At 37.0% G+C, this 12,411-nt stretch overlaps 1 protein-coding gene across 2 annotated transcripts in view; it reads left to right on the plus strand.

The window, feature by feature from the left end:
- Positions 1–8,584, plus strand: part of mgat5 (alpha-1,6-mannosylglycoprotein 6-beta-N-acetylglucosaminyltransferase) — a 177,644-nt gene extending 169,060 nt beyond the window's left edge. For both annotated transcript variants that reach the window (XM_020917156.2, XM_055165367.1), the window contains exon 17: positions 1,216–8,584. In XM_020917156.2, coding sequence (XP_020772815.1) covers positions 1,216–1,414 — 199 coding nt within the window. In that variant the 3' untranslated portion in view covers positions 1,415–8,584. The remainder of the gene's footprint in view (positions 1–1,215) is intronic.
- Positions 8,585–12,411: the final 3,827 nt, after the last annotated feature.

Consider the following 12,411-nt stretch of genomic DNA (forward strand, 5'->3'; position numbering starts at 1 on the left):
CAGAAATTGACCGTATCAACGACACAAGAGCTGTAGTTTTATCTTCGCTGAGTTTCTGCAAATTAGCGATGCAGTTTTAAGTTTTGTTTCTGTGAGAGTTGCGCAAAACTGAATTAAACACATTATAATCTCAAACGGATTGATGTGGCTCTAGAGTCGTTACGGTTTATATGTCGTAAAGTTGAATTTATTTATGCAGATTAGTAGTGCAGATAGTAATAATAATGATGATCATTTTAATATAAACACGTTAATATGATTATCGATAATATCGATAATCGTTAATTCTTCTCGATCGATCGACGATCGATGAAATTTCATCGAATGCCCATCCCTATTTCATCGAATGCCCATCCCTAGTACAGTGTCTCCAAGGAGGTGCCAGAGCCGAAATGTGGGACAGTGAGGCCGCAGCTCAAGTGTTTACGCTGTCAGACGCAGCCTTGTCTCCTTACACTACGCTACACACAGCAACCTACATTCGGTTTGTCAATTAAAAATGAACGTGGTCGACGAAATTCTTAATGATCAGTTATTAATTAGTCGACGAATCATGCCCATCCCCAGAGTTAAGTCCTGGTTTGAATCTTTGATCCCGTTATCCTGTAGTTCTTTTGTCAGGAGTCTAGATTTATTTCTTGTTCAAATTCAGAAACATGTTTAAAGGTCCTGCATTACACAAAACTGACTCTTGTGAGTTTTAAAGCCATGTTTTAATGCTGTTACCTCCTCAAAAACAGATCTGGAGTTGTATTTTGTTTCATTCTTATCTATTATTAGTACTCTGTCTGCATGGCCAAAGCTCAAAATGCTCAGTTTCACCTTGTGATGTCATCAAACGATATAGCTGAAAACTGAAGACAGATTGCCAATTCTAGGGTTTAAATCCATCCAAATGATTCTAGTGAAGGTGTATGGAGTTTAAAAACACAGTGGAGCGGTTCCTGTATTACCACATGGCATCACAAGGTGGAACAGAGTGTTTTCCGTTTGAGAAAAGAAAAGAAAACACAACTCTAGGTATGTTTGCGACAAGGAAATGACAGTATAACGTAGATCAGAAAATAGTTGCGCCATTTTTTTGATTGGCTCTTTAAGTGCTGTGTTAGTCCGGTCTTTAGTCCAGGTGTAGTTCTGGTCCAGCTCCTGTCTCAGGCACGGTTTAGTTCAAATAAAAAGAATAAACTAACCCCTTTGTCTTCCTCTTGTCCACAGATATGGTTTAGAATGTCTGACGGTGGAGTCCAGCGCCGACACCGTGGTCCCGGCCTACAGCGAATCGCGCCGTCACTGCATTTTCCAGTCGGACCTCCTCCTCTTCAGCTGTGCGGGCGCTCACCCCACTCTGAAACGCGTCTGCCCCTGTCGCAACTACAAGAAGGGCCAGGTGGCGCTGTGCAAGGACTGTCTATAGCAGCCGGCGCAGTACCACGCTTTCACCAGGCGGGGGCGGAGCAGCTAACCGAGCAGTGTGCGTTCAGAGACACGGATTAAACACGCGCTCATATTTATTATTGTTTTTTTTTGGTTTTTCAAGCTGCTGGAAGGAAAAAGAACATTACACACAGGAAAACGGGGGCCAGTGACTGCGTTTGGACACAGGGGGGCGCTGCAGCAACATCTCACAATACTTGAATCGACACAGACTCGGTAAAAAAAACAGTGAAGTGGTTCATTTAGTGACTGCTTTTTTTTTGTTTAGGCGAAATCAAAGCCAGCGCTGCAGAGCCCTTCATCCCCCCGCCCAAGGCCCCAAGTCCAACTCCAGCTCTGTCAGTCTGAAGCTATGTTGTATATTATGGTAGGTTTGCACTGGACAGGCACAAGAAAGAGTCCGGAACCCCAGCGTACACTTGAATATCATCACAAAAAGGGCCATGTTCAACCACTGGGATTAAAATGTACCGTTGAAAGTCTGGTCAGCGTTATATTTTGTTAAACATATCGATGGTAGGAAATAAATACACTGAAAACTCGACATTTAAAGCCTCCATGTGTTATGTCGTTTCCTCGTCACAAACAGACCTGGAATTGTGTTTTGTTTCATTCACACATGTTTGAGTAACTTTTTATTATTCACAGAGGACCGAAAGTAAAAACTGGGCTGAACAAAATATTTATTGAAAAATTTCAACAACATCTGCATGTTTTCTCTTCTATCGAGATATGTAATGTTAAACCTTTTCTTATTTAAATAAATGTTTAATAATTGTTTTGCCTAAACATTGAATCCAGAACAAGCAAAATGTAAAATAATAAAAAAAAAATTTTAATAAATAATGTCTCTATAGGCGAGTTTCAGCTGATGTCATTGTTATTAAAAGCCCGCGTTGCATGCTGGGAAATATTTTGGTCAGAGGCAAGAAACACGGTAGCATCAAACACAGTGCGTAACCTCGCGTGTTTATCCCCGATAATGGTAAATTCCTGCTGCATTATCGGATGCACAAATAGAAGCACCGAAGAAGGAAAATGTCTTTTTCGTGTTCTGAGTGAAAAGAACCACTAACGGTGAATTAAACGACTTTCAAACATCCGCAGAGCAAACGTAGAAGATCCTAACAAACCGTGGACTCCAACAAGTTCAACAACACATCGAGACTCTTGGAGGTTTTCATCTTTTCTGCTGTGAATGGCCCAGGAGTTTCCACCAAGTCATTGTGGATATCGCCGAAGTGAATATTTGTCCAGGTAGTTGGCGATTCTGACCAGAAATTTGGTTTGGTCCAACTTTTGTCGGGGTTGAAAAGGGTGATTTGTCGTCCATCGATGCTTATGACCAATTTCTGGTCAAATGGTCTTGGGTCCTCTGCCGTTAGAGTGGATAAATAACCGGGATCAATACCCTTTACGTGCTTTCTCGCTCCGTCCATCATGTTGAATTAGTGTTTCTTGCCGCCGACCAAAATAATTCCCAGCATGCAACGCGCGCTTTTGTCAACAATGAAACTCGCCTATATTCTATATTTGATTTGATCTCGAGGGCCAAATGTAATTACATCACGGGTCAAATTTGGCCTGTGACGTCTGCCATCATCACAGCTCTGCCCCACACCTTCACTACTTCATTTGGATTATTATTTCAGCCCTGGACTTGTCAATCTCTACTAAACAAAAGGTAAAAAAGGAGCTGTTAACTTGAAAACTAAAGCTTCATGACATCACAAGGTGGAACAGAGCATTTTGAGCTTTGGAGATGTGACAGACTAATAATAAAGATTTACTCAGACATGTGTGAATGAAACAAAACTCAACTCCAGGTCTGTTTTTGATTTGGAAACAACATTATAACATGACTTAAAGCGTGTATTAGAGCATCTTAAAGAGTCAATTTTATGTAATTTAGAACATTTAAAGGAGCTGTATGTAGCCTGTGCTTTTACTGTTTAAAAAAGGTACTACAATCTCAACTGAGCCTGTGTTGCCAGTGTCTAAACCTGCAGATAGAAAACATATTTTGTCTCAAGTTTGTCTCATTCTTAGATTAGGGCTCAAAATGTCCAGAATTCCCTCACTGTGCTCCAGAGGCTGCACTAGCACTGATCAGTTTTTGGTGCTGGAGTTTAGAAAGTGAAGATTCAGATCAGAGACATTTTAGGTTCAAACTAACTGGATTTCAGCTTTGAAACTGGCAACGCAAATAAGAGACTCACTGTGCTTTCTGATTGGATAATTATCTTGAACCAAAACACCAAATTACAACATAAACATCTTGTCAAATGTTTTTATAACTAAGAATAAATCAGCATTAGAATTGCTACCACTAAAAGCTATATTTGATTTGAACACGTCTGCCTCATATCTGGGGTCACGGTTCAGTCATGTTTATGAAATTTATAAACAAAATCTCACACAGAGTTAATTAAGGTGGTAATTCTGAGTTACGCTGCATCTTCTCTGGTCCTCATATCTGTATTACCACCTTAATGTGAACGAGTGTCAGATTAGAAATAAATCCTACACGAGATTTGGTTCTAATCTTGGTTAAATCCTGCAAAAAACACATACTTTAGTGTAGTTTAACACGGTCTTGATTCGAAGTTTCAGAAAAATACAGACTATTAATTAATTGTAAAGTAAAAGTATTGATAATGACTGTCTAATTATGAGCGCAGAATTAGTTTTTTTTATTTAAATGTTCGATTAAATGTAGAAAATTACAAAAGAAAGCAGCTTTAAAAATGAAATTGTGTAATATTAGAACTACAGCTTACCAGTCTTACCTTAATAATAAAAAATCGTAAATTTAGAAGGGAGTAAATAAATGTTTTGAAGAGCTAAACGTTCCGAGCAGGTCCTTGTACGCTGGGGTTACGAGAACTACGAATCCGTGTCTCAATCCATGTTTTACACTGTACAAAACTTCAACAAAAGTATAGATTTTTATGGAGAAACATTTTGTGTCGATCTAGGAAAAAAAAAAAAAAGCAGATTTCCATACACCCGGATCTGATTTGCACACGTTTTAAGAGACATTTTTAAAGCTTATTTATAGCGAACGAGGAGACGCGCGACGACGCAGAAGGGCCAGTAGGGGGAGTTGGCGTTCACGTTCGCAAACATCTAGGCGTAGAAGAACAACGTAGATAGATAGATCGCTTGGCATCGTGCGTAGAGCTACAATTTTTGGGGGGATTTCTCGTGGCGTTTTTCGACAATTACGAAACCTGACACGTCTTTCGTCATTTGAACTGCAACGGGATCTACTTTGCCAACTTCGGACCACGCTACTTTTGAACTTCCTTATTTTGTCCGGATACCCTTTTTTTTTTTTTTTTTTTTTTGCCTGCAGATTTACGAAGAAATTTGTGTTCGTCGTGGTGAATGGGAAATGCACTACTACGCTAATCTAAAACTATTGGTAACACTGTATATTCATATTGGTTTGAATTTTTGTATTTATTTTGTACACAAGCCTTTATGTTTTGCTGGAAATCTGTTTTTTTATTTATAGAAGGGTTGTCTTTTTTTTTTTCTTATTTTATAAAGTTTATTTATGGAGAGTAATTTAAGGGAAAACAAAATAATGACTGTTTAAAATATCGGGCAAAGGAAGTTTATAACTGTCAGTGTTTGAGTTTGGGCAATAACGAGAGGAATCACATTCGTTTAGGAGACTATAAATATATATATGGATGTAATAGAACTGGTTTATATAGCAACTGTTGCCATGGCGATTCCAGACGCCATTTTGGGAAGGTAAGACGAGCTCATTCAAGTGATAAGTGACAAATGTTTCTTAAAATACAAGTGGAAATCACATTTAGTTAAACATTTATTGGTATAATACAACTCTAGAGTGGTTTATATAGCAACTGTTGTCATGGCGAATTCAGACGCCATCTTGGGAAGGTGATGATTAACCTAAAAAGTGGAACACATGTTAAAAATACTAATCCAAAATTGAGATTGGGTATGAGTCATAAATATATATAGGTTTAATATAACTTTAAATTGATTATATAGCCACTGTTGTTATGGCAACTCTGGATGACATTTTGGGAAGGTAAGACAAGCTCATTCAAGTGATAAGTAACAAATATTTCTTAAAATACGAGTGGAAATCACATTTAGTTAAATGTATATTGGTGTAATACAACTCTAGCAACTACTTTTATAGCAACTGTTGCCATGGCAAATCTGGACGCCATCTTGGGAAGGTAAAATAAAGTCATTCAAGTGATAATTAACCTAAAACGAGGAACTTAAAATACAAATCCTAAACTGAGATTGGGTACGAGTCATAAATATTGATAGGTATAATATAACTTTAGATATATAATAACACCTGTTGTCATGGCGACTCCGGATGCCATCTTGGGAAGGTAAAATAAGCTAATTTAAGTGATAATTAACCTAAAACTGGAACAAACGTTAACAGTCCAATCCAAAATTGAGCTTGGGTACAAGTCAAAAACATATATGGGTATAATTTAACTTTAGATTGATTTTATAGCCACTGTTGTCATGGTAACTCCGGATGACATCTTGCGAAGGTGAGATAAACTCATACAAGTGATAATTAATCTAAAAACAGAGACAGATGTTTCTTAAAATACAAATCAGACACTGAGATCAAGTAGTTGTCGTTTTCAAATCTCAAAAATTAAAAAAAGAAAATAAATGGACTTCTAGCATGGATTACAAGATTAACCCCTAGAGTTCATTTTAAAAGGTAATTTATATGTTTAGTGCCTGACTTTGGAAAATTTCTAGTAAAGAAATAACATCTCCATGGAGACAAGCAAGTTACACAGTGCACCGTTAATCTGTTTACATTATTGATAATAGTTTTTGGAGATCATATATTCTCACACATGGGGCTGTACTTGTATTTTTTGTTTAATTGGTGTATTTTACTTATTCATTATGGGACATTATGGGATTAAGGGAATTACTAAATTGAATTATACAATATTATATGTTGTTTTTCCTCTCGTTGTTGCCGTAAAATTCAACATTTACAGAATAGTCAACACCAGCTGATACTATGTGCTTTCTGGTCTCATCTCAGTTTAAAAAAATATGGGTTAGAAATATGTTTTTTTTCACAGTGTCACCTTATTTTTGTACTGTTTTTTAAGTCTCAGATCTGTCGCCAAATTTTAGTTTTTTTCAAATATCATAACGTGCCTTCTTTTTTTTTTTTTTTTACAGTCTGCTTTGTTTTTTTGTAGTTTGTGTCCAATTGAAATAGGAAAAAGTTAAGTTTGCATCATATCCAACAACGAAATGTTTTAAAATGTGAAAACTGCAGATAATAGATGATTCAAGATCCCATCCAGGTCTAAAACTGAACTAAACCAGGATTAATATCGGTCCAAATCTAAATTGGGTCTGAACCAGGTACTGAACCAGGACTATACAAAACCAAGACCAATCTGGGACTAAAACCAGGTCTAAACCAGGACTAAATCATCACAATACTTTAGATCTGATTTAGACTTGGTTAAGACCAGATTTGAGTCAAGTCCAAGTACTAAACCAGGACTAAACAAAACCAAGACCAATCTGGGACTAAAACCAGGGCTAAAATAGGTCTAAACCAGGACTAAAACGATTGCAAACCAGGACTAAGATGAGTCAAAACTAGGACTGAATCATCGCAATACCTTAGATCTAGTTTAGACTTGGTCCAGACTGGATTTTGAGTCTGGTTTAAGTACTAAAAAAGTCTAAGTACTAAACCAGGACTAAACAAAACCAAAACCAATCTGGGACTAATACCAGGACTAAGATAGGTCTAAACCAGGACTAAACCTGTAACAACATAGGTTCAAATCTAAACTGGGTCTGAACCAGGACTATACAAGACCACGACCAATCTGGAACTAAAACCAGGACTAAATCATCACAGTATTTCAGATCTGGTTTAGACTCGGATTAAACCAGACTCAAAAATCCAGTTTGGACCAAGTACTAAAAAAGTCCAAGTAGTCCAAGTACTAAACCAGGACTAAACAACACCAAGCCCAATTTGAGACTAAAACCAGGACTAAGATAGGTCTAAACAAGGATTTATATCTGGTTTAAACTTGGTCCAGATTGGATTTTGAGTCTGGTTTCACCTAAGTACTAAAAAAAAAAGTCAAGTACTAAACCAGGACTAAACAAAACCAAGACCAATCTGGGACTAAAACCAGGACTAAATCATAACAGTACCTTAGATGTGGTTTAGATTTGGTTCAGACCAGATTTTGAGTCTATTTTAGTCCAAGTAATAAACCAGGTCCAAACTGTGCCTAAACTTAAACCTGGGAGAAGAAATATCCTGAATTCAAATATTAAATTGTGCAAAAAATAATAATAATAAAAAATTAAACCACAAAATTAAAAATAGATAAATAATTATAATCTGTACTAGAGATTAGCTAAAAATAATAATTCCTCTATTATATTTTAAAGGCTCTGTACCTGATTTTTGAACTTCCGGACTGAAAAAAACAGTTTGGGACTTGTCTCCGTATGGTTCTCATCAACCGACGTCCCTGATTGGATGAAACAGTTGCTTCCATATGGTTCTCATCCAGCAAAATGCATTTTAAAATAAATTACATGCTATTTTTTCACAAATTACTGCTTTTACAAATGTTTTTTCCTCAACAAAAATAAATAAAACTCATGTAGTGGCCCTTTAATTATTCATACAACTATATTGAAAATAAATTAAGTAATATCAGTCACTTTTTTCACAAATATCTGCTTTTATGAATGTTTAAATGAAGCTAAAATAAATAAAAATCAGGTACAGACCCTTTAGTAATTTAATAATTGAACATTAGATTGCGTCAGTGTTTCCTTTTTGAGAAGATTTGTGACTTTTGGTGCATCTCTGCCTTATTATAATTTAGTTTTATTTAATTTCCAGATGAATTTCCATCACTGCACTGGTCATATCTGGTTATATTGTAAGAAAAACAAACCCTGAAGAAGTCTGTTTGTAAACTCAAGGTCATCCGGTGATGCTTTTTTCAACGTGACTCTTGTTGCATCTGTGGTGTGGTTGTATCCAAAACGGCAGACGGCAAAAGCAGTACGAGGGATATAACTTTATTTTTAAATAAACATTTTTTTCTGTGACAAAGGCTCTCTTTAACATTGTTTACATCACAGCAATACAGTTTTATATTTACACCGGTGTCTATGTGCGTCTGTGCGGAGGGAGGGGTGAGAAACCAGAGGTGAGAACGCAGATACAAGAATAACTTTTACACTCGTTTGTCCTGAAAGGTTCGATATCACACGAAAACTGACTCTCGGGAGATTTAAGTCGGGTTATAATGTTGGTACCTCGTCACAAACGGACCTGGAGTTAATTAATTTTGCATGGCTCTGGCGGAAAGCGATTGGCTAAAGGTGAGACGTGCAGACGGACACTTCAAAGCCGATTGGTCGAAGCGTCACAACAGCAGAACGAGCCCGGAAATCAAACTTTTGTTAAATCTAGAGTTACAAAAGAGCTTTGAAAAAATAAAAGCTCAATATTACGATGTTCAGTTTAATTTGTTTCCAGCGACGAGATCAGGAACAAGACCAAGGGTGTCAAACTCAAATTCACAGAGGGATGAAATTAAAAACGAGGTCTAAGTCGTGGGCCAAACCAAATATTTACTGAAAAATTTCAACAGCATCTGCGTGTTTTCTCTTCTTTTGAGATTTGTAATGTTAAACCTTTTCTTATTAAAACAGTTTTGCCTAAACACTGAATCCAGAACAAGCATAATATAAAATAATAACAAAATTTTAAACAAATAATGTCTCTATAGTCTATCTGTAGTCGGCCGGACAGCTCTAATACATATTTGATTTGATCTCGTGGTGCCACCTAGTGCCTCCGCTCAATTTCATTTCTCTCCGGCGACTAGATCAGGAATCAGAATACACTAGACGGTTCACAATAACCCCGGAAGTGCGAGTTCAGGTACCAGCCAATCAGTGAAGAGACATATATTCTGTGTTGGCAACGATTCCTGAGATCGAGGATTTAAAGCCGGAACAAAGAGAATGTTTGGTGAATTTTATCAGTGGGAAAGACGTTATTGCCCTTCTTCCTACGGGGATTTGGGGCATTACATACGTCAAGACCAAATAGCAGCGATTGGTTAAATAAAAAAAAGTACCCGCCTACCGTCAAGTGTACGAATCCTAATGCTGCGAGGTCAGACGGTTTCTACGAAGTGAAACCGTCTGATAAATCAGGCTAAAATATAATTATATCGTGGGCCAAATTTGAGTTTGACATGTCTGGTCTACATCTTCAGAGCTCAAAATGCTCTATACCACTTTGTGATGTCACTTTGTTTAGTTTTTTTTACGTTTTGATTCAGTAGAGATTGGCAATTCCAGGTCTGAAATTATCCAAATGATTCTAGTGAAGTGTGTGGAGAACTTCCTGTATCACCACATGACATCACAAGGTGGAACAGAGTGTTTTCTGTCTGAGAGAAGAACTCAGCCTAAATCTGCAGGTTTGTGTGTTAATTAAACTTGTGTGAATGAAACAAAACAAAAACTCCAGGTCTGTTTGTGACGAGGAAACGACATTAGAACAACAAACATTATAACAGCTCATCACCGTCATGATTCCACGGAAACAGAAAGTTAAAACCACACTTCGGAACATTCTCCTTGCAGATGTACATGTTTTGTGCCATACTGTGGAAGATTATAACCAAAGGATCAACACTTCCATGGAAACGAGCAGGAAGAAGCCAATACGAGTCAGGTTTGTGGAGATGCAAGCCCACTCAGTCTTTTTACCCAAATAGAAAAGAAACATCCCTTAGTTTAGTCTATTTTTTGGCTAAAAGGTTACATACTGAAGCTTTAAATGTACTGTGTCAGATTTTTTCCATGTAGTTATTTTATTTCGATCCAAGGCGAATAGTTAAGACACAATATTTTTACTTTAGCTTAACTTTTTGTACATTTTTCATCTTGTTTCACCTTCCAAAACAAATATTGGGATTTCAAGCTACTTAAAAATTCTAATTTCACAAAAAAATAAAACATTTACAAAGACTCAATCTTGACACAATACACTTTTACATTTAAATTTTTTTGTATAATTAAACAAAACCTTATGATCAACTCTGATATTTCTTCATTCCGTCACAAATTCACAAATTCTGGTTAAATTTCTCAAAAATCTTTACATTTTCACGTCTCAAACACACACATCAACTGAATTCATAATATATTATTTCACTGAATTAGACTATTTACATAAATATGCGATCATATGGTTTTGTTTCTTAAGTCTTGTAATACACAAAATTGACTCTTGTGAGCTTTAAGTCGTGTTATTTTGTAAATTCCTCAAAAACAGACCTGGACTTGTGTTTTTGTTTCATTCACGCTGTAGTTTTCATGATAACAGATCATTTTACCTTTAGTTCAGTTGATATTGGCATTTCCAGCACTGAAATTAAACCAACTACACAACTCCAGGTTTGTTTTTGACGAGGAAATAACATAATTATAACATAGATCAGAAAAGGAGAATTTAGGACTAAACCAGGACTAAACCAGGGCCTAACCTAGATCTAAACTAGGTCTAAACCAGGACTAACGTAGGACTAAACCGGAACTAAACCAAGTCTAAACTAGATCTAAATTAGATCTAAAACAGGTCTAAACCAGGTTTAAACCAGGACTAACCCAGGTCTAACCCAGATCTTAATTAGATCTAAACCAGGTCTAAACCAGGTTTAAACCAGGACTAACGTAGGACTAACCCAGGTCTAAACCAGGTCTAAACCAGGCCTAACCTAGAACTATACCGGCATTAAACCAAGTCTAAACCAGATCTAAACAGGATCTAAACCAGGTCTAAACTAAGTCTAAACCAGGACTAACCTAGGACTATACTGGGACTAAACCAAGTCTAAAGCAGATCTAAACAGAATCTAAACCAGGATTAAAATAGGACTAACCCAGGTCTAAATCAGGACTAACCTAGGATTAACCCAGGTTTAAACCAGGTCTAAACCAAGACTAAACCAGGTCTAAACCAGGACTAACCCAGATCTAAACCCAGCCATTTTTCTGAAACAAAACATAATTCTAACACAGATCAGAAAACATCATAATATTTACCTTTTTTTTTTCTTTTCTTTTTTTTGCGTCACTCACACGTGTAGTTTCTCACCCCTCGGAAATCATCTTAAAACTAAATAACTCAAGTCTGGATGTAGCTCGCTCCGTCCAGCCGTGCACTGGACCGACGTCTGACAAAAACTCAAAAAAAAAACTTGAAAATCTTTGTCGTAATCCGAGTGGTGACGCAGAAATTACATTCAAAACACTGATGAGTTAAGGCCTTGGAGTTAAGCGCGAATGAAAAAATGAGAAAATAAAAATGTGTTTGTGAAGTGCGGTAGCTTCATATATTACTGTACATTTTATTGTTTTTATATAGTTTTATTCACACACTCCCAAACTGCTTTCACTGTGTACACTATAAGAACATGCCGGTAGAAATTATTATTGATTATTACCATGACAACCGCACACAAATCGGCCCTTTCCGAGCTCCGAGGGGTAGTTTAGTTGTCAAAAAATAAGACTTAAATCGTGATGTAATGGGAACAAAATGTCTGAAAATGTTTAAAAACGTTCCCCCAGCGCGGCGTTAAATCCGTCTTATTATTATCGCCATGAGGTACAAGTTACAGTTTAGATCTACGGAGAAGCGAGCCCACGCACAGGAAGTAAAGATGCACGTGTGGAGGTTCAAGGGAAAACACTTTAAAAACTGAATGGACGCAGGATAGATGGGTTTAATGCCGTGCTGCGGGACATTACGGACAAAGGAGTAAGCAGTAGTGTCTCCATGGAAACCAGCAAGAGGCAAACCCGCTAGGAAATGTACATAGTGCAGCTTTAAGTTAATGTGTGTTTGTCAGCAGG

Source organism: Boleophthalmus pectinirostris, unplaced genomic scaffold (genome assembly GCF_026225935.1).
Source record: "Boleophthalmus pectinirostris isolate CB_2022bp ecotype Guang Dong unplaced genomic scaffold, ASM2622593v1 HiC_scaffold_11, whole genome shotgun sequence".
Lineage (NCBI taxonomy): Eukaryota > Metazoa > Chordata > Actinopteri > Gobiiformes > Gobiidae > Boleophthalmus > Boleophthalmus pectinirostris.